Source organism: Scyliorhinus torazame, chromosome 2, assembly GCF_047496885.1.
Source record: "Scyliorhinus torazame isolate Kashiwa2021f chromosome 2, sScyTor2.1, whole genome shotgun sequence".
In the NCBI taxonomy this organism is placed as follows: Eukaryota; Metazoa; Chordata; class Chondrichthyes; order Carcharhiniformes; family Scyliorhinidae; genus Scyliorhinus; species Scyliorhinus torazame.
Window position 1 is genome coordinate 399,074,646 of NC_092708.1, and position 22,018 is coordinate 399,096,663.

Below are 22,018 nucleotides of genomic sequence, written 5' to 3' on the forward strand. Positions count from 1 at the left end.
ACAGCTGCAACATGACTTGCCAATTCTTATACTCAATGCCCCGGCCAATGAAGGCAAGCATGCCGTATGCCTTCTTGACTACCTTCTCCACCTGTGTTGCCCCTTTCAATGACCTGTGGACCTGTACTCCTAGATCTCTTTGACTTTCAATACTCTTGAGGGTTCTACCATTCTCTGTATATTCCCTACCTGCATTAGACCTTCCAAAATGCATTACCTCACAGCATTAGACCTTCCAAAATGCATTACCTCACATTTGTCCGGATTAAACTCCATCTGCCATCTCTCCGCCCAAGTCTCCAGACAATCTAAATCCTGCTGTATCCTCCGCCAGTCCTCATCGCTATCCGCAATTCCACCAACCTTTGTGTCGTCTGCAAACTTACTAATCAGACCAGTTACATTTTCCTCCAAATCATTTATATATACTACAAAGAGCAAAGGTCCCAGCACTGATCCCTGTGGAACACCACTGGTCACAGCCCTCCAATTAGAAAAGCATCCCTCCATATCCCCGATAAGAAACAACCATAGGTTTGCCCCGGGGGGAATGGATGGGGGAAATGGAATGTGGCAAAGAGCAGGAATAACGCAACTGAAAGATCTGTTTGTGGATGGGAAGTTCACGAGTCTGGGAGCGCTGACCGAGAAATATGGGTTGCCCCAAGGGAATGCATTCAGGTATATGCAACTGAGGGCTTTTGCGAGGCAACAGGTGAGGGAATTCCCGCAGCTCCCGACACAAGAGGTGCAGGACAGAGTGATCTCAAAGACATGGGTGGGGGATGGTAAGGTGTCAGATATATATAGGGAAATGAGGGACGAAGAGGAGACTATGGTAGATGAACTAAAAGGGAAATGGGAAGAAGAGCTGGGGGAGGAGATCGAGGAGGGGCTGTGGGCAGATGCCCTAAGCAGGGTAAACTCGTCGTCCTCATGTGCCAGGCTAAGCCTGATTCAGTTTAAGGTATTACACAGGGCGCATATGACTGGAGCACGGCTCAGTAAATTTTTTGGGGTGGAGGACAGGTGTGCGAGGTGCTCGAGAAGCCCAGCGAATCATACCCATATGTTTTGGTCATGCCCGGCACTACAGGGGTTTTGGATGGGGGTGACAAAGGTGCTTTCAAAAGTAGTGGGGGTCCGGGTCGAACCAAGCTGGGGGTTGGCTATATTTGGGGTTGCACAAGAGCCGGGAGTGCAGGAGGCGAGAGAGGCCGATGTTTTGGTCTTTGCGTCCCTAGTAGCCCGGCGCAGGATATTGCTAATGTGGAAAGAAGCCAAGCCCCCGGGGGTGGAGACCTGGATAAATGACATGGCGGGGTTTATAAAGCTAGAGCGGATTAAGTTCGTTCTAAGGGGTCGGCTCAAGGGTTCACCAGGCGGTGGCAACCGTTCGTCGAATACCTCGCAGAAAGATAGATGGAATGGAAAAAAGAAGGCAGCAGCAGCAGCCCAGGATCGGGGGGGGGGGGGGGGGGGGGGGGGGGGGGGGAGGAGGAACCAGAAGGACTCTCAGGGTTGTTAATATATACGGTATAATATGTATAGGTCGTTGCTACAGATAATTATATATTGGACTGTTAAATTATATTTTTGGAGAGTGTTACTTGTGATAAGGCAGTTGCCAATTAGGATTAGTTTTCATTTTTGTTATTTATTAATTTTCTGTTTATAAAATAGGTCATTGTTATTTGTGTTGTTATAATATTGTGTAAAGGATGCACAATGTACTGTGTTGGTTGACCAAAAATTGTCAATAAAATATTTAATAAAAAAAACATGTCCCATCTTTTGAAATCCTCCTCCATTTGCTCCACCAACCTCGTCAGATTCAGTTCATGTAGGGACCCCCAACTCCTGGCTATCTGGATCCCCAGATACCGAAAGCTCCCCTCTGCCCTCCTCAGCGGTAGGTCCCCTATCCCTCTTTCTTGGTCCCCCGCCTGTAATACAAAGAGCTCACTCTTCCCTACATTGAGCATATAGCCCGAAAACTCCCCAAACTCCCTTAGAGTCTGCATGACCTCCACCTTCCCCTCCATTGGATCCGCCAGGTACAGCAACAGGTCATCCGCATATAGCGACACCCGATGCTCTTCTCCCCCTCGGACCACCCCCCTCCATTTATTAGACTCCCTCAATGACATGGCCAATGGTTTGATCGCCAATGCGAACAACAGGGGGACAGGGGGCACCACTGCCTCGTCCCTCGGTACAGTCGAAAGTACTCAGACCTCCGCCGGTTCGTCACTACACTCGCCATCGGGGCTCTGTAAAGGAGCTTAACCCAATTGATAAACCCTACCCCGAACCCAAACCTACGCAGCACCTCCCAGAGGTACTCCCACTCTACTCGGTCAAAGGCCTTCTCCGCGTCCATAGCTGCCACTATCTCCGCCTCTCCCTCCTCCGATGGCATCATTATCACGTTTAAGAGCCGCCGCACATTGCTGTTTAGTTGCCTGCCCTTTACAAATCCCGTCTGGTCCTCGTGGATTACCCCCGGGACATAGTCCTTGATCCACGTGGCCAGCACTTTTGCCAGCAACTTTGCATCCACATTGAGGAGCGAGTTCAGCCTGTACGATCCACATTGCAGTGGGTCCTTGTCCCGCTTTAGGATCAAAGAAATTGTCGCTTCCGACAGGGTCCCCTCCTCTCTTGCCTCATTAAAGGTCCTCACCAGTAGCGGGGCGAACAGGTCTGCGTACTTCCTGTAGAACTCCACCGGGAATCCGTCCGGTCCCGGGGCCTTCCCCGCCTGCATGCTCCCCAAACCCTTGCTCAGCTCCTCCAACCCAATTGGTGCCCCCAAACCAGACACCTCTTGCTCCTCCACCCTCGGGAATCTCAGCTGATCTAGGAATCGTCTCATCCCCTCTTCCCCCGCTGGGGGCTGGGATCTGTACAGCTCTTCATAAAAGGCCTTAAATACCTCGTTTATTTTCGTCGCACTCCGAACCGTGGCTCCCCTTCCATCTTTGACTCCCCCTATTTCCCTCGCTGCCATCCTCTTACGGAGCTGGTGTGCCAGCATCCGACTAGCCTTTTCCCCACACTCTTAGGTCGCCCCCTGCGCTTTCCTCCACTGTGTCTCCGCCTTCCCTGTGGTCAACAGGTCAAACTCAGTCTGGAGCCGTCGTCTTTCCCCAAGTAATCTTTCCTCCGGGGCCTCTGCGTATCTCCTGCCCACTCTCAAAATCTCCCCCACTAACCTTTCCCATACCCTCTGTCTTCTCCCTATGAGCCCTAATGGAGATTAGCTCTCCCCTGATCACCGCCTTCAACGCCCCCCCCCCCCCCACCCCCCCCCCCTCCTCCCCCGGCCGACTAGCCATCTCCTTTCTGGGCCAGTCCCGTGTCCACGCCTCCCTCACCCCCAGAGGGTGGGACCCACGTCCCGACCACCTCTTGTGTCCCATTCCCTTTCGGCCAGTGCAGCAGCAACCCTTCCCCTCTCTCCCCCCCCCCCCCGCTAGACCCGTCTAGCTTTTTGCTCCCCCCATGTCACTCCCGTAAGTCAGCTGACGCCTGCTGACCCCGGCTTCCCCCGACATCCCATTGACCTCCCCGCGTGGGAGTCTCCCAATCCATATGCATTCCTTCGTTCCCCTTCCCGTCTTTCTTCCCGCGCACGGGAAAACACCCCGCGCCTTCCAAAGCCCGCTCCGCCCCCTCTGGCGCAGCTCTTGTCGCGGCCTTGTCTCTCCCCCAGCCCATGTAACATTTCCTGCGCGTGATTGACCCCCTATGTACAACAACCATCACACATCGAACCCCAAAACATCCCCCCCACCCTCACAAACCCTCAGTTAGAGTACAACTTTTCGGCTTGTACAAAGGTCCACGCCTCTTCAGGCGTTTCGAAGTAATAGTGTTGGTCCTTATATGTGACCCATAGTCGCGCTGGCTGCAGCATTCCGAATTTCACTTGTTTCCGGTACAACGCCGCTTTGGCCCGGTTGAAACCGCTCTCCGCTTTGCAACCTCCGTGCTCCAGTCCGGGTATATTCGGATCTCTGCATTGTCCCACTTACTGCTCCGCTCCTTCTTGGCCCATCTCAGGACCCACTCTCTGTCCGTGAACCGGTGGAACCTCACCACCATCGCCCTTGGTGGCTCATTTGCCTGGGGCTTCTTCGCCAGCACCCGGTGTGCCCCGTCCAACTCCAGTGGCCTCGAAGGGGCCTTCGTGCCCATCATCGCCTCAAGCATCGTGCTCACGTATTCCCCGGCATCAGCCCCCTCCACTCCCTCAGGGAGACCCAGGATTTGCAGATTCTTTCTCCTCGACCTGTTCTCCAGGTCTTCGAGTCATCCCGCCCACCTCTTGTGTAGCGCCTCGTTCTGCTCCACTCTCACCGCCAGCCCACGAGCTCGTCCTCGTTCTGACTGACTCTTTTCTGTACCTCCTGGATCTTAGCTTCGTGGGCCTTCTGGGTGATCCCGAGTCCTTCAATTGCCGAAAGCATAGGTGCCAACATCTCCTTGCGCATCTCCTCGCGCTGCTCCTCGAAGCAGCGCTTGATGAACTCCTGCAGCTCCCCTTTGTCCCTGGCCGCCGCCATTTTGTTTTCTTTCCCTCGCTTCTCCCGTTGCTCCAGTGCCGCTCCTTTGGCCGTTACACTTCTGGTCCCCGTTTCATAGAAGTTGGAGGGGGACCTCTCTCTTCCCTTCCCCACGGGTTGCGTCAAAAAAAAAAAGTTCCGTTGGGGCTCCTCTAACGAGCCCGAAAGTCCGTGGTAGCGGGAGCTGCCGAATCGTGCGGCTTAGCTCCGCATAGCCGCAACCGGAAGTCGAGAGGGAATCCTTTTGGCAGTGTTCGCTTCACCAGTCTGCCCCAAAAAGTCTATGGAAACTCCTGAAAAAGGTCCGAGAGTCGGTTCCAGACGGGAGCTGCCGAACGCGCGACCCACTCCTCCATGGCCGCCACCGGAAGCCTCGTCCCTGTTTCTCAATGGCCTTGGTAGATCTTTTCACAGTTGTTCCCTCTGCTGCTAGAATTCACCTTTGATAGAGGCCTTCAAGTCAGATTACAGCTTTAAGCTTGCCCTTCCCCCGCCTGCATGCTGGAAGAGGCTTTTGTCTATTCCTGCAGCTCAAGCCAAATCTTTTACTGTTTCTGCCGGGTCTGGTAACCAAAAGACATAACATTCCTGGGGGACACTGTCAGAGGAATGCTGCAGTCTTCTTCCCACACCGGGAAATGTCAAACAAATGCCGTGGGGGTCCTGTAAAAGAGCCCAAAAGTCTGTTTCAAGTGGGAGCGACCGAATATGCGACCTAGCTCTGCATAGCCGCACCCGGAAGTCTGCACCACCACCTTCTCAAGGACACTTACAGATGGACAATAAATGCTGGCCTCGCCAGCGAAGCCCACATTCTGTAGGCAGGTTTTTAAAAAGCCTGGTGAATTCAGAATGGTGAAGAGGGTATTCAAACCGAGGACTGACTGTATTCTTACCCATGTCTGTAACACAATCTCTTCAACTTCAACTCAGAGCAGTTCAACTGGGCCAGTCCAATGAGGATCCCTGCCAAGGTGCCCTGTAATACAGAAACAGGGAGATGTGAGCTATGTGGCCTTTGTAATCAGACTGCATCAAACCCAAAACTACTTCACAAGCTTTTTGCCTTGAACAAGCTTTCCCCAGTGAGTGTGGGTACAGTTCACATGCTTCTACCTCAACCATCAGGACATGCTGAGCAAGAAATCAGCTTCCAGCTTGATTAAATTAAATAAGTAGAGAATTCAGTTAGAACTCACCCGATAGGGGCAGCAAGGTGGCGCAGTGGTTAGCAGTGCTGCCTCACGACGCCGAGTTCGATGTGCAAACTCCACACGGACAGCGAACCATGGCCGGGACCTCGGCGCCATGATGCAGCAGCACTAACCACTGCGCTGCCCAAGGGTACAATTCTAAACGGGGTGCAGAGCAGAGGGACCTATGTGCACAAATTGTTGACGATGATAGGATAGGTTGAGAAAGAGGTTAATAAAGCATACAGGATCCTGGGTTTATAAATAGAGACAAAGCAAGGAAGTTAACTGGTGTATTGTGTCCAATTCTGTGCACTGCACTTTAGGAACGTGAAGACATTAGAGAGGTTGCAGGAAAAGCATTACAAGAATGGGCCAGAGTGGCTTCAACTATGGGAATAAATTGGAGAAGTTAGGGCTGTCCTCCAGAGAGAAGGTCGAGAGAGATTTGCAAAGGTGTCATAACCATGAGGTATCTCGACAGAGTGGATGGATAGAAATTGTTCCATTTCGTGGAGTAATCTTGAACCAGGGAACACAGATTTATGGTGATAAGCAAAAGAACCAAAGGAGACAGGAGGAAAACCTTTTCCTTAAATGCAGTGTGTGGTGGGGGTCTGGAATGGACTGTCTGAAAATGAATGAAAATCGCTTATTGTCACAAGTAGGTTTCAATGAAGTTACTGTGAAAAGCCCCTAGTTGCCACATTCCGGCGCCTGTTCGGGGAGGCTGGTACAGGAATTGAACCGTGCTGCTGGCCTGCCTTGGTCTGCTTTAAAAGCCAGCGATTTAGCCCAGTGTGCTAAACCAGCCCCTGAGAGCGTATAGAGGCAGCTTCCATTATGGTTTTCAAAAGGGAATTGGATAATTACCAGAAATAGTTTGCAGAGCTACAGGCAAAAGGCAGAATAGAAGTAACTACGTTGTTCTTTTACAGAGAGCCTGCATGGACACAACTGGCCTAATTGCCTCCTTCTGTGATCTGACCATTCTACGATTCATTCATGGGAAGTGCTGGGCCAGCATTTGTAGCCCATCCCTAAATGCTCTTGAACTGAGTGGCTTGCAAGGTCATTTCAGAGGGCAGTTTTGAGTCAACCACACTGCTGTGGGCCTGGAGTCATAGTTCTTTCAGGAAGGAACCGGTGCTGTGGATAAAAGGGGAACCAGTGGACGTGCTGTATCAAAAGCTTTCTGCAAATCTAGGTAAGGCCACATCAAAGGTAATTGGGGAAAATCAAAGCTCATATTATTGGGGGTAACGGATAAAAGATTGTCTGGCTAAGCAGAGAGTAGGCAGAAATGGGTCTTTTTCAGCTTGGCAAGATGTAACGATTGGTTTGCCACAGGAATCAGTGCTGGGGCCTTGCCTGTTTACAATTCATAAAATGACTTGGATGAAGGGATTGACGACATTGTTGTCAAATTTGCTGATGGCACGAAGATAGGTCTGAAAGTAAATTATGAAGAGGACATAAGGAAGCTACAAAACGACACAGATAGATTAAGCGAGTGGGCAAAGATCTGGCAAATGGAGCATAATGTGGGAAAATGTGAAATTGTCCATTTAGCAGAAGAATAAAAGAGAAGCTTATTGTCTGAATGGTGAGAGATTGCAGAGCTCTGAGATGCAGAGGGATCTGGGTGTCCTAGTGCATGAATCACAACAGGTTAGTATGCTGGTGCAGCAAGTAATTAGGAAAGCTAATAGAATGTTTTTGTTTATTGCGAGGGGAATTGAATACAGTGACTAGAGGGGTAAGTACAGGGATTGATCTGTGCTCGGACCGCAACTGTTAACATGATATATTAATGATTTGGACAAGGGAACTAAATGTGTTCTCTCCAAATTTGCAGATGATACAAAGTTGGGTGGGAGGGTGAGCTGTGAGGAGGATGCGGAGATGCTTCAGCGGGATTTGGACAGGCTGAGTGAGTGGGCACATGCATGGCAAATGTAGTATAATGTGGATAAATATGAGGTTATCCACTTTGGTCGCAAAAATAGGAAGGCAGATTATTTGAATGGGTGTAAATTGAGAGGTGGATACACAGCGAGATCTCAGTGTCCTAGTGCATCAGTCGCTAAAAGTAAGCGTGCAGGTACAGCAGGTGCTGAAGATGAAAAATGGTCTGCCGGCCTTCATTGCGAGAAGATTCGAAAACAAGAGCAGGGATGTCTTGCTGCAATTATACAGGGTCTTTGTAAGGCCACACCTGGCGTATTGTGGGGCAGCTTTGGTGACCTTATCTGAGGAAGGATGTTCTTGCTATGGAGGGAGCGCAGCAAAGGTTTACCAGGCTGATTCCTGGGATGGCGGGACTGTCATACGAGGACAGACTAAGTATTGCGTTGGATGGTCAGCCATGATCATAATGAATGGCGGAGCAGGCTCGAAGGGCCTCCTGCTTCTATTTTCTATGTATGTTTCCATGAATACAAAAGTAGGGCGGTTTTGCTTCAGTTGTACAGGTGCTAGTGACACATCGGGTGTATTGTGTCCAGTGTTGGTCACCTTATTTAAGGAAGGATCTCAATGCGTTTGAAGCAGTTCAGAGAAAATTTAGCAGACTAATGCCTGGTATTGGCGGGTTGTCTTATGAGGAAAGCTTCGACAGACTAAACTTGTATCCGTTGGAGTTTAGAAGAGTAAGGGGCGGCTTGATTGAAACTTATAATATCCTGAGGGGTATTGACAGGGTGGATTGGAGAGGATGTTTCCTCTTGTGAGAGAATCTAGAACGAGGATCATGATTTAAAAATATGGAGGCACTCATTTAAAAAAGGGATGGAGCCATTTCTTTCTCTCAGAGGGTCGGGAGACTTTGGAACTCTTCCTGAAAAGGTGCTGGAGTCTTTGAGTATTTTTAAGGCAGAGTTGAATTGTTTCTTGGTAAGCAATGGTGTGGGCGGGCTGCAGATGAGGCTACTGTCAGGTCTTATTAAATGCTGGAGGTTCGAGGGGCTGAATGGTTTACACCTGCTCCTTGTTAGGATGTAGGGCAGAGGTCTCCTTCTCGAAAGAACATGTGAACCAAATGCGTTTTTATGACAATTGTTAATAGCTTCATGATCGCAACTATCTTTCAATTCCAGATTTATTAATGAATCGAGTTTAAATTTCCTCCAGCTTCCACAGTGGAATTTGAACCCGTGTCTCAAAGCTTAGCCTGGGCCTTTGGATCACTAGTCCAGTGACACTAAACCACTGTCTCGGTGGCCTTGGTCTAATTCATTCCTTCCCACAGCATCAAATAGGTGCCACGCTTCACCCCCTTTCTTGGCTCAGTAAGTGGCACCCTCATTGAGTCAGAAGGCCATGGGTTGAAGCACCACTCTGAAAACTTTAGCACAGGACCTCATCTGACATTTCACTGCAGTGTGGAGGTAGTGCTGCACTATCCAAGAGGCAATCCTATCTGCTCTCCCAGGTAGGCAGTGTTTCAAAGAGCACAGAGTTCTCCCCGGTGCTGCAGTCAAAACTTATTCCTCGATAAACATCAGCAAATACAGATTATCGGCTTATTTTTCTCACTGCTGCTTATGGGTGCTTGCCATGTGAATGGACAGTCACATTTCCTGCAGCAAAACAGTGGCTACATTTTAAAGATGGCTGGGAGATTCTGGGACCATGTAAGGTGCTGTGTTGGAAGATAGTAACAGTAGGAGGCCATTTATTTCCTTAAGCCTGTTCTGACATTCAATGAGATGAAGGCTGATCTGGAGAGAAATACAAGTTCTTTCTTTCTAATGGCTGACACCGTTTGCCCAACAGCTGACACAAAGAGGATGGCCGATGCAGCGGTTGGCTCTGGGTTCTGTTTCCGTTGGGGTGGGGATGGCTCTGGGTTCTGTTTCCGTTGGGGTGGGGATGGCTCTGGGTTCTGTTTCCGTTGGGGTGGGGATGGCTCTGGGTTCTGTTTCCGTTAGGGTGGGGATGGCTCTGGGTTCTGTTTCCGTTGGGGTGGGGATGGCTCTGGGTTCTGTTTCCGTTAGGGTGGGGATGGCTCTGGGTTCTGTTTCCGTTAGGGTGGGGATGGCTCTGGGTTCTGTTTCCGTTAGGGTGGGGATGGCTCTGGGTTCTGTTTCCGTTAGGGTGGGGATGGCTCTGGGTTCTGTTTGCTGTTGGGGTGGGGAAGGCTCTGGGTTCTGTTTGCTGTTGGGGTGGGGAACGCTCTGTGTTCTGTTTCCGTTGGGGTGGGGATGGCTCTGGTTTCTGTTTCCGTTAGGGTGGGGATGGCTCTGGGTTCTGTTTGCTGTTGGGGTGGGGAAGGCTCTGGGTTCTGTTTGCTGTTGGGGTGGGGAACGCTCTGTGTTCTGTTTCCGTTGGGGTGGGGATGGCTCTGGTTTCTGTTTCCGTTAGGTTGGGGATGGCTCTGGGTTCTGTTTCCGTTCGGGTGGGGATGGCTCTGGGTTCTGTTTCCGTTAGGGTGGGGATGGCTCTGGGTTCTGTTTCCGTTAGGGTGGGGATGGCTCTGGGTTCTGTTTCCGTTAGGGTGGGGATGGCTCTGGGTTCTGTTTCCGTTGGGGTGGGGATGGCAAGGGGTTCTGTTTCCGTTGGGGTGGGGATGGCTCTGGGTTCTGTTTCCGTTGGGGTGGGGAAGGCTCTGGGATCTGTTTGTGTTGGGGTGGGGATGGCTCTGGGTTCTGTTTCCGTTGGGGTGGGGAAGGCTCTGGGATCTGTTTGTGTTGGGGTGGGGAAGGCTCTGGGTTCTGTTTGCTGTTGGGGTGGGGAAGGCTCTGGGTTCTGTTTCCGTTAGGGTGGGGATGGCTCTGGGTTCTGTTTCCGTTAGGGTGGGGATGGCTCTGGGTTCTGTTTCCGTTGGGGTAGGGATGGCTCTGGGTTCTGTTTCCGTTGGGGTGGGGATGGCTCTGGGTTCTGTTTCCGTTGGGGTAGGGATGGCTCTGGGTTCTGTTTCCGTTGGGGTGGGGATGGCTCTGGGTTCTGTTTCCGTTAGGGTGGGGATGGCTCTGGGTTCTGTTTCCGTTAGGGTGGGGATGGCTCTGGGTTCTGTTTCCGTTAGGGTGGGGATGGCTCTGGGTTCTGTTTGCTGTTGGGGTGGGGAAGGCTCTGGGTTCTGTTTGCTGTTGGGGTGGGGAACGCTCTGTGTTCTGTTTCCGTTGGGGTGGGGATGGCTCTGGTTTCTGTTTCCGTTAAGGTGGGGATGGCTCTGGGTTCTGCTTCCGTTCGGGTGGGGATGGCTCTGGGTTCTGTTTCCGTTAGGGTGGGGATGGCTCTGGGTTCTGTTTCCGTTAGGGTGGGGATGGCTCTGGGTTCTGTTTCCGTTGGGGTAGGGATGGCTCTGGGTTCTGTTTCCATTGGGGTGGGGATGGCTCTGGGTTCTGTTTGCTGTTGGGGTGGGGATGGCTCTGGGTTCTGTTTGTGTTGGGGTGGGGAAGGTTCTGGGTTCTGTTTCCGTTGGGGTGGGGAAGGCTCTGGGTTCTGTTTCCATTAGGGTGGGGATGGCTCTGGGTTCTGTTTCCGTTGGGGTAGGGATGGCTCTGGGTTCTGTTTCCGAATGGGTGGGGATGGCTCTGGGTTCTGTTTCCGTTGGGGTGGGGATGGCTCTGGGTTCTGTTTCCGTTGGGGTGGGGATGGCTCTGGGTTCTGTTTCCGTTAGGGTGGGGATGGCTCTGGGTTCTGTTTCCGTTGGGGTGGGGATGGCTCTGGGTTCTGTTTCCGTTGGGGTGGGGAAGGCTCTGGGTTCTGTTTCCGTTGGGGTTGTGAAGGCTCTGGGTTCTGTTTCCGTTGGGGTGGGGAAGGCTCTGGGTTCTGTTTCTGTTGGGGTGGGGATGGCTCTGGGTTCTGTTTCCGTTGGGGTGGGGTAGGCTCTGGGTTCTGTTTCTGTTGGGGTGGGGAAGGCTCTGGGTTCTGTTTCCGTTGGGGTGGGGAAGGCTCTGGGTTCTGTTTCCGTTGGGGTGGGGAAGGCTCTGGGTTCTGTTTGCTGTTGGGGTGGGGATGGCTCTGGGTTCTGTTGGTGTTGGGGTGGGGAAGGCTCTGGGTTCTGTTTCCGTTGGGGTGGGGATGGCTCTGGGTTCTGTTTGTGTTGGGGTGGGGAAGGCTCTGGGTTCTGTTTCCGTTGGGATGGGGATGGCTCTGGGTTCTGTTTCCGTTAGGGTGGGGATGGTTCTGGGTTCTGTTTCCGTTGGGGTGGGGAAGGCTCTGGGTTCTGTTTCCGTTGGGGTGGGGATGGCTCTGGGTTCTATTTCCGTTGGGGTGGGGATGGCTCTGGGTTCTGTTTCCGTTAGGGTGGGGATGGCTCTGCGTTCTGTTTGCTATTGGGGTGGGGAAGGCTCTGGGTTCTGTTTCCGTTGGGGTGGGGAAGGCTCTGGGTTCTGTTTCCGTTGGGGTGGGGAGGGCTCTGGGTTCTGTTTCCGTTGGGGTGGGGATGGGTCTGGGTTCGGTTTCCGTTGGGGTGGGGAAGGCTCTGGGATCGGTTTGCTGTTAGGGTGGGGATGGCTCTGGGTTCTGTTTCCGTTGGGGTGAGGATGGCTCTGGGTTTTGTTTGCTGTTGGGGTGGGGATGGCTCTGGGTTCTGTTTGCTGTTGGGCTGGGGATGGCTCTGGGTTCTGTTTCCGTTACGGTGGGGATGGCTCTGGGTTCTGTTTCCGTTGGGGTGGGGATGGTTCTGGGTTCTGTTTCCGTTAGGGTGGGGATGGCTCTGGGTTCTGTTTCCGTTAGGGTGGGGATGGCTCTGGGTTCTGTTTGCAGTTGGGGTGGGGATGGCTCTGGGTTCTGTTTCCGTTAGGGTGGGGATGGCTCTGGGTTCTGTTTGCTGTTGGGGTGGGGATGGCTCTGGGTTCTGTTTGCTGTTGGGCTGGGGATGGCTCTGGGTTCGGTTTCCGTTAGGGTGGGGATTGCTCTGGGTTCTGTTTCCGTTAGGGTGGGGATGGCTCTGGGTTCTGTTTGCTGTTGGGGTGGGGATGGCTCTGGATTCAGTTTCCGTTGGGGTGGGGATGGCTCTGTGGTCTGTTTGTGTTGGGGTGGGGATTGCTCTGGGTTCTGTTTGTGTTGGGGTGGGGAAGGCTCTGGGTTCTGTTTCCGTTGGGGTGGGGATGGCTCTGGGTTCTGTTTCCGTTAGGGTGAGGAAGGCTCTGGGTTCTGTTTGTGTTGGGGTGGGGATGGCTCTGGGTTCTGTTTCCGTTGGGGTGGGGAAGGTTCTGGGTTCTGTTTCCGTTGGGGTGGGGAAGGTTCTGGGTTCTGTTTCCGTTAGGGTGAGGAAGGCTCTGGGTTCTGTTTGTGTTGGGGTGGGGAAGGCTCTGGGTTCTGTTTCCGTTGGGGTGGTGATGGCTCTGGGTTCTGTTTCCGTTAGGGTGAGGAAGGCTCTAAGTTCTGTTTGTGTTGGGGTGGGGATGGCTCTGGGTTCTGTTTCCGTTGGGGTGGGGAAGGTTCTGGGTTCTGTTTCCGTTGGGGTGGGGAAGGCTCTGGGTTCTGTTTGCTGTTAGGGTGGGGAAGGCTCTGGGTTCTGTTTCCGTTGGGGTGGGGATGGCTCTGGGTTCTGTTTCCGTTAGAGTGGGGATGGCTCTGGGTTCTGTTTGCTATTGGGGTGGGGATGGCTCTGGGTTCTGTTTCCGTTGGGGTGGGGAAGGCTCTAGGTTCTGATTCCGTTGGGGTGGGGATGGCTCTGGGTTCTGTTTCCGTTGGGGTGGGGAAGGCTCTGGGTTCTGTTTGTGTTGGGCTGGGGAAGGCTCTGGGTTCTGTTTGTGTTGGGGTGGGGATGGCTCTGGGTTCTGTTTCTGTTGGGGTGGGGATGGCTGTAGATTCTGTTTCCGTTGGGGTGGGGAAGGCTCTGGGTTCTGTTTGTGTTGGGGTGGGGATGGCTCTGGGTTCTGTTTGCTGTTGTGGTGGGGATGGCTCTGGGTTCTGTTTGCTGTTGGGGTGGGGATGGCTCTGGGTTCTGTTTGTGTTGGGGTGGGGAAGGCTCTGGGTTCTGTTTCCGTTGGGGTGGGGATGGCTGTGGGTTCTGTTTCCGTTGGGGTGGGGATGGCTCTGGGTTCTGTTTGCTGTTAGGGTGGGGAAGGCTCAGGGTTCTGTTTCCGTTGTGGTGGGGATGGCTCTGGGTTCTGTTTCTGTTGGGGTGGGGATGGCTGTAGATTCTGTTTCCGTTGGGGTGGGGATGGCTCTGGGTGTGTTTGTGCTGGGGTCGGGAAGGCTCTGGGTTCTGTTTGTGTTGGGGTGGGGATGGCTCTGGGTTCCGTTTGCTGTTGTGGTGGGGATGGCTCTGGGTTCTGTTTGCTGTTGGGGTGGGGATGGCTCTGGGTTCTGTTTCCGTTGGGGAGGGGATGGCTCTGGGTTCTGTTTGCTGTTAGGGTGGGGAAGGCTCTGGGTTCTGTTTCCGTTGTGGTGGGGATGGCTCTGGGTTCTGTTTCCGTTGGGGTGGGGAAGGCTCTGGGTTCTGTTTCCGTTAGGGTGGGGAAGGCTCTGGGTTCTGTTTCAGTTAGGGTGGGGAAGGCTCTGGGTTCTGTTTCCGTTAGGGTGGTGATGGCTCTGGGTTCTGTTTGCAGTTGGGGTGGGGATGGCTCTGGGTTCTGTTTGTGTTGGGGTGGGGAAGGCTCTGGGTTCTGTTTCGGTTGGGGTGGGGATGGCACTGGGTTCTGTTTCCGTTAGGGTGAGGAAGGCTCTGGGTTCTGTTTGTGTTGGGGTGGGGATGGCTCTGGGTTCTGTTTCCGTTGGGGTGGGGAAGGTTCTGGGTTCTGTTTCCGTTGGGGTGGGGAAGGCTCTGGGTTCTGTTTGCTGTTAGGGTGGGGAAGGCTCTGGGTTCTGTTTCCGTTGGGGTGGGGATGGCTCTGGGTTCTGTTTCCGTTAGGGTGGGGATGGCTCTGGGTTCTGTTTGCTATTGGGTTGGAGATGGCTCTGGGTTCGGTTTGCTATTGGGGTGGGGATGGCTCTGAGTTCTGTTTCCGTTGGGGTGGGGAAGGCTCTGGGTTCTGTTTCCGTTGGGGTGGGGAAGGCTCTGGGTTCTGTTTCCGTTGGGCTGGGGATGGCTCTGGGTTCTGTTTCCGTTGGGGTGGGGACGGCTCTGGGTTCTGTTTCCGTTGGGGTGGGGAAGGCTCTGGGTTCTGTTTCCGTTGGGATGGGGGTGGCTTTGGGTTCTGTTTCCGTTGGGGTGGGGATGGCTCTGGGTTCTGTTTCCGTTGGGGTGGGGAAAGCTCTGGGTTCTGTTTGTGTTGGGGTGGGGCTGGCTCTGGGTTCTGTTTGTGTTGGGGTGGGGAAGGCTCTGGGTTCTGTTTCCGTTGGGGTGGGGATGGCTCTGGGTTCTGTTTGTGTTGGGGTGGGGAAGGCTCTGGGTTCTGTTTGCTGTTAGGGTGGGGATGGCTCTGGGTTCTGATTCCGTTGGGGTGGGGAAGGCTCTGGGTTCTGTTTCCGTTCGGGTGGGGTTGGCTCTGGGTTCTGTTTGTGTTGGGGCGGGGATGGCTCTGGGTTCTGTTTGTGTTGGGGTGGGGATAGCTCTGGGTTCTGTTTCCATTGGGGTGGGGAAGGCTCTGGGTTCTGTTTCCATTAGGGTGGGGATGGCACTGGGTTCTGTTTCCGTTGGGGTGGGGAAGGCTCTGGGTTCTGTTTCCGTTGGGGTGGGGAAGGCTCTGGGTTCTGTTTGTGTTCGGGTGGGGAAGGCTCTGGGTTCTGTTTGCTCTTGTGGTGGGGATGGCTCTGGGTTCTGTTTCCATTAGGGTGGGGATGGCTCTGGGTTCTGTTCCGTTGGGGTGGGGATGGCTCTGGGTTCTGTTTGCTATTGGGGTGGGGAAGGCTCTGGGATCTGTTTCCGTTGGGGTGGGGATGGCTCTGGGTTCTGTTCCGTTGGGGTGGGGATGGCTCTGGGTTCTGTTTCCGTTGGGGTGGGGAAGGCTCTGGGTTCTGTTTCCGTTGGGGTGGGGATGGCTCTGGGTTCTGTTTCCGTTGGGGTGGGGATGGCTCTGGGTTTTGTTTCCGTTGGGGTGGGGAAGGCTCTGGGTTCTGTTTCCGTTGGGGTGGGGATGGCTCTGGGTTCTGTTTGTGTTGGGGCGGGGATGGTTCTGGGTTCTGTTTGTGTTGGGGTGGGGATGGCTCTGGGTTCTGTTTCCATTGGGGTGGGGAAGGCTCTGGGTTCTGTTTCCGTTGGGGTGGGGATGGCTCTGGGTTCTGTTTCCGTTAGGGTAGGGATGGCTCTGGGTTCTGTTTGTGTTGGGGTGGGGAAGGCTCTGGGTTCTGTTTGTGTTTGGGTGGGGAAGGCTCTGGGTTCTGTTTCCGTTGGGGTGGGGAAGGCTCTGGGTTCTGCTTCCGTTAGGGTGGGGATGGCTCTGGGTTCTGTTGCTATTGGGGTGGGGAAGGCTCTGGGATCTGTTTCCGTTGGGGTGGGGATGGCTCTGGGTTCTGTTTCCGTTGGGCTGGGGAGTGCTCTGGGTTCTGTTTCCGTTGGGATGGGGATGGCTCTGGGTTCTGTTTCCGTTAGGGTGGGGATGGTTCTGGGTTCTGTTTCCGTTGGGGTGTGGAAGGCTCTGGGTTCTGTTTCCGTTGGGGTGGGGAAGGCACTGGGTTCTGTTTCCGTTGGGGTGGGGATGGCTCTGGGTTCTGTTTGCTATTGGGGTGGGGAAGGCACTGGGTTCTGTTTCCGTTGGGGTGGGGAAGGCTCTGGGTTCTATTTCCGTTGGGGTGGGGAGGGCTCTGGGTTCTCTTTGTGTTGGGGTGGGGAAGGCTCTGGGTTCTGTTTCCGTTGGGGTGGGGATGGCTCTGGGTTCTGTTTCTGTTGGGGTGGGGATGGCTGTAGATTCTGTTTCCGTTGGGGTGGGGATGGCTCTGGGTTCTGTTTTCGTTGGGGTGGGGAAGGCTCTGGGTTCTGTTTGTGTTGGGGTGGGGATGGCTCTGGGTTCTGTTTGCTGTTGTGGTGGGGATGGCTCTGGGTTCTGTTTGCTGTTGGGGTGGGGATGGCTCTGGGTTCTGTTTGTGTTGGGGTGGGGAAGGCTCTGGGTTCTGTTTCCGTTGGGGTTGGGATGGCTATGGGTTCTGTTTCTGCTGGGGTGGGGATGGCTGTAGATTCTGTTTCCGTTGGGGTGGGGATGGCTCTGGGTTCTGTTCCCGTTGGGGTGGGGAAGGCTCTGGGTTCTGTTTGTGTTGGGGTGGGGATGGCTCTGGGTTCTGTTTGCTGTTGTGGTGGGGATGGCTCTGGGTTCTGTTTGCTGTTGGGGTGGGGATGGCTCTGGGTTCTGTTTGTGTTGGGGTGGGGAAGGCTCTGGGTTCTGTTTCCGTTGGGGTGGGGATGGCTCTGGGTTCTGTTTCCGTTGGGGTGGGGATGGCTCTGGGTTCTGTTTGCTGTTAGGGTGGGGAAGGCTCTGGGTTCTGTTTCCGTTGTGGTGGGGATGGCTCTGGGTTCTGTTTCTGTTGGGGTGGGGATGGCTGTAGATTCTGTTTCCGTTGGGGTGGGGATGGCTCTGGGTCTGTTTGTGCTGGGGTAGGGAAGGCTCTGGGTTCTGTTTGTGTTGGGGTGGGGATGGCTCTGGGTTCTGTTTGCTGTTGTGGTGGGGATGGCTCTGGGTTCTGTTTGTGTTGGGGTGGGGAAGGCTCTGGGTTCTGTTTGTGTTGGGGTGGGGATGGCTCTGGGTTCTGTTTCCGTTGGGGTGGGGATGGCTCTGGGTTCTGTTTCCGTTGGGGAGGGGATGGCTCTGGGTTCTGTTTGCTGTTAGGGTGGGGAAGGCTCTGGGTTCTGTTTCCGTTGTGGTGGGGATGGCTCTGGGTTCTGTTTCCGTTAGGGTGGGGAAGGCTCTGGGTTCTGTTTCCGTTAGGGTGGGGAAGGCTCTGGGTTCTGTTTCAGTTAGGGTGGGGAAGGCTCTGGGTTCTGTTTCCGTTCGGGTGGTGATGGCTCTGGGTTCTGTTTGCAGTTGGGGTGGGGATGGCTCTGGGTTCTGTTTGTGTTGGGGTGGGGAAGGCTCTGGGTTCTGTTTCGGTTGGGGTGGGGATGGCACTGGGTTCTGTTTCCGTTAGGGTGAGGAAGGCTCTGGGTTCTGTTTGTGTTGGGGTGGGGATGGCTCTGGGTTCTGTTTCCGTTGGGGTGGGGAAGGTTCTGGGTTCTGTTTCCGTTGGGGTGGGGAAGGCTCTGGGTTCTGTTTGCTGTTAGGGTGGGGAAGGCTCTGGGTTCTGTTTCCGTTGGGGTGGGGATGGCTCTGGGTTCTGTTTCCGTTAGGGTGGGGATGGCTCTGGGTTCTGTTGGCTATTGGTTGGAGATGGCTCTGGGTTCGGTTTGCTATTGGGGTGGGGATGGCTCTGAGTTCTGTTTCCGTTGGGGTGGGGAAGGCTCTAGGTTCTGTTTCCGTTGGGGTGGGGAAGGCTCTGGGTTCTGTTTCCGTTGGGCTGGGGATGGCTCTGGGTTCTGTTTCCGTTGGGGTGGGGACGGCTCTGGGTTCTGTTTCCGTTGGGGTGGGGAAGGCTCTGGGTTCTGTTTCCGTTGGGATGGGGGTGGCTCTGGGTTCTGTTTCCGTTGGGGTGGGGATGGCTCTGGGTTCTGTTTCCGTTGGGGTGGGGAAGGCTCTGGGTTCTGTTTGTGTTGGGGTGGGGATGGCTCTGGGTTCTGTTTGTGTTGGGGTGGGGAAGGCTCTGGGTTTTGTTTCCGTTGGGGTGGGGATGGCTCTGGGTTCTGTTTGTGTTGGGGTGGGGAAGGCTCTGGGTTCTGTTTGCTGTTAGGGTGGGGATGGCTCTGGGTTCTGTTTCCGTTGGGGTGGGGAAGGCTCTGGGTTCTGTTTGTGTTCGGGTGGGGAAGGCTCTGGGTTCTGTTTGCTCTTGTGGTGGGGTTGGCTCTGGGTTCTGTTTCCATTAGGGTGGGGATGGCTCTGGGTTCTGTTCCGTTGGGGTGGGGATGGCTCTGGGTTCTGTTTGCTATTGGGGTGGGGAAGGCTCTGGGATCTGTTTCCGTTGGGGTGGGGATGGCTCTGGGTTCTGTTCCGTTGGGGTGGGGATGGCTCTGGGTTCTGTTTCCGTTGGGGTGGGGAAGGCTCTGGGTTCTGTTTCCGTTGGGGTGGGGATGGCTCTGTGTTCTGTTTCCGTTGGGGTGGGGATGGCTCTGGGTTTTGTTTCTGTTGGGGTGGGGAAGGCTCTGGGTTCTGTTTCCGTTGGGGTGGGGATGGCTCTGGGTTCTGTTTGTGTTGGGGCGGGGATGGCTCTGGGTTCTGTTTGTGTTGGGGTGGGGATGGCTCTGGGTTCTGTTTCCATTGGGGTGGGGAAGGCTCTGGGTTCTGTTTCCGTTAGGGTAGGGATGGCTCTGGGTTCTGTTTGTGTTGGGGTGGGGAAGGCTCTGGGTTCTGTGTGTTTGGGTGGGGAAGGCTATGGGTTCTGTTTCCGTTGGGGTGGGGAAGGTTCTGGGTTCTGCTTCCGTTAGGGTGGGGATGGCTCTGGGTTCTGTTTGCTATTGGGGTGGGGAAGGCTCTGGGATCTGTTTCCGTTGGGGTGGGGATGGCTCTGGGTTCAGTTTCCGTTGGGCTGGGGCGTGCTCTGGGTTCTGTTTCCGTTGGGATGGGGATGGCTCTGGGTTCTGTTTCCGTTAGGGTGGGGATGGTTCTGGGTTCTGTTTCCGTTGGGGTGTGGAAGGCTCTGGGTTCTGTTTCCGTTGGGGTGGGGATGGCTCTGGGTTCTATTTCCGTTGGGGTGGGGATGGATCTGGGTTCTGTTTCCGTTAGGGTGGGGATGGCTCTGGGTTCTGTTTGCTATTGGGGTGGGGAAGGCACTGGGTTCTGTTTCCGTTGGGGTGGGGAAGGCTCTGGGTTCTATTTCCGTTGGGGTGGGGAGGGCTCTGGGTTCTGTTTCCGTTGGGGTGGGAATGGGTCTGGGTTCGGTTTCCGTTGGGGTGGGGAAAGCTCTGGGTTCTGTTTCCGTTGGGGTGGGGAAGGCTCTGGGATCTGTTTGCTGTTAGGGTGGGGATGGCTCTGGGTTCTGTTTCCGTTGGGGTGAGGATGGCTCTGGGTTCTGTTTGCTGTTGGGGTGGGGATGGCTCTGGGTTCTGTTTGCTGTTGGGCTGGGGATGGGTCTGGGTTCTGTTTCCGTTCGGGTGGGGATGGCTCTGGGTTCTGTTTCCGTTGGGGTGGGGATGGCTCTGGGTTCTGTTTCCGTTAGGGTGGGGATGGCTCTGGGTTCTGTTTCCGTTTGGGTGGGATGGCTCTGGGTTCTGTTTGCAGTTGGGGTGGGGATGGCTCTGGGTTCTGTTTCCGTTAGATGGGGATGGCTCTGGGTTCTGTTTCCATTAGGGTGGGGATGGCTCTGGGTTCTGTTCCGTTGGGGTGGGGATGGCTCTGGGTTCTGTTTGCTATTGGGGTGGGGAAGGCTCTGGGATCTGTTTCCGTTGGGGTGGGGATGGCTCTGGGTTCTGTTCCGTTGGGGTGGGGATGGCTCTGGGTTCTGTTTCCGTTGGGGTGGGGAAGGCTCTGGGTTCTGTTTCCGTTGGGGTGGGGATGGCTCTGTGTTCTGTTTCCGTTGGGGTGGGGATGGCTCTGGGTTTTGTTTCCGTTGGGGTGGGGAAGGCTCTGGGTTCTGTTTCCGTTGGGGTGGGGATGGCTCTGGGTTCTGTTTGTGTTGGGGCGGGGATGGCTCTGGGTTCTGTTTGTGTTGGGGTGGGGATGGCTCTGGGTTCTGTTTCCATTGGGGTGGGGAAGGCTCTGGGTTCTGTTTCCGTTAGGGTAGGGATGGCTCTGGGTTCTGTTTGTGTTGGGGTGGGGAAGGCTCTGGGTTCTGTGTGTTTGGGTGGGGAAGGCTATGGGTTCTGTTTCCGTTGGGGTGGGGAAGGTTCTGGGTTCTGCTTCCGTTAGGGTGGGGATGGCTCTGGGTTCTGTTTGCTATTGGGGTGGGGAAGGCTCTGGGATCTGTTTCCGTTGGGGTGGGGATGGCTCTGGGTTCAGTTTCCGTTGGGCTGGGGCGTGCTCTGGGTTCTGTTTCCGTTGGGATGGGGATGGCTCTGGGTTCTGTTTCCGTTAGGGTGGGGATGGTTCTGGGTTCTGTTTCCGTTGGGGTGTGGAAGGCTCTGGGTTCTGTTTCCGTTGGGGTGGGGATGGCTCTGGGTTCTATTTCCGTTGGGGTGGGGATGGATCTGGGTTCTGTTTCCGTTAGGGTGGGGATGGCTCTGGGTTCTGTTTGCTATTGGGGTGGGGAAGGCACTGGGTTCTGTTTCCGTTGGGGTGGGGAAGGCTCTGGGTTCTATTTCCGTTGGGGTGGGGAGGGTTCTGGGTTCTGTTTCCGTTGGGGTGGGAATGGGTCTGGGTTCGGTTTCCGTTGGGGTGGGGAAAGCTCTGGGTTCTGTTTCCGTTGGGGTGGGGAAGGCTCTGGGATCTGTTTGCTGTTAGGGTGGGGATGGCTCTGGGTTCTGTTTCCGTTGGGGTGAGGATGGCTCTGGGTTCTGTTTGCTGTTGGGGTGGGGATGGCTCTGGGTTCTGTTTGCTGTTGGGCTGGGGATGGGTCTGGGTTCTGTTTCCGTTCGGGTGGGGATGGCTCTGGGTTCTGTTTCCGTTGGGGTGGGGATGGCTCTGGGTTCTGTTTCCGTTAGGGTGGGGATGGCTCTGGGTTCTGTTTCCGTTTGGGTGGGATGGCTCTGGGTTCTGTTTGCAGTTGGGGTGGGGATGGCTCTGGGTTCTGTTTCCGTTAGATGGGGATGGCTCTGGGTTCTGTTTGCTGTTGGGGTGGGGATGGCTCTGGGTTCTGTTTGCTGTTGGGCTGGGGATGGCTCTGGGTTCGGTTTCCGTTAGGGTGGGGATTGCTCTGGGTTCTGTTTCCGTTAGGGTGGGGATGGCTCTGGGTTCTGTTTGCTGTTGGGGTGGGGATGGCTCTGGATTCTGTTTCCGTTGGGGTGGGGATGGCTCTGTGTTCTGTTTGTGTTGGGGTGGGGATTGCTCTGGGTTCGGTTTGTGTTGGGGTGGGGAAGGCTCTGGGTTCTGTTTCCGTTGGGGTGGGGATGGCTCTGGGTTCTGTTTCCGTTAGGGTGAGGAAGGCTCTGGGTTCTGTTTGTGTTGGGGTGGGGATGGCTCTGGGTTCTGTTTCCGTTGGGGTGGGGAAGGTTCTGGGTTCTGTTTCCGTTGGGGTGGGGAAGGCTCTGGGTTCTGTTTGCTGTTAGGGTGGGGAAGTCTCTGGGTTCTGTTTCCGTTGGGGTGGGGATGGCTCTGGGTTCTGTTTCCGTTAGGGTGGGGATGGCTCTGGGTTCTGTTTGCTATTGGGGTGGGGATGGCTCTGGGTTCTGTTTCCGTTGGGGTGGGGAAGGCTCTAGGTTCTGTTTCCGTTGGGGTGGGGAAGGCTCTGGGTTCTGTTTCCGTT

At 54.7% G+C, this 22,018-nt stretch overlaps 1 protein-coding gene across 2 annotated transcripts in view; it reads right to left on the reverse strand.

Annotated features, from left to right (window-relative positions):
- Positions 1 to 22,018, reverse strand: part of LOC140406316 (autophagy-related protein 2 homolog B-like) — a 226,651-nt gene that overhangs the window by 19,874 nt on the left and 184,759 nt on the right. For both annotated transcript variants that reach the window (XM_072494440.1, XM_072494434.1), the window contains exon 38: positions 5,468 to 5,550. In XM_072494440.1, the coding sequence (XP_072350541.1) occupies positions 5,468 to 5,550 (83 nt within the window). The remainder of the gene's footprint in view (positions 1 to 5,467; positions 5,551 to 22,018) is intronic.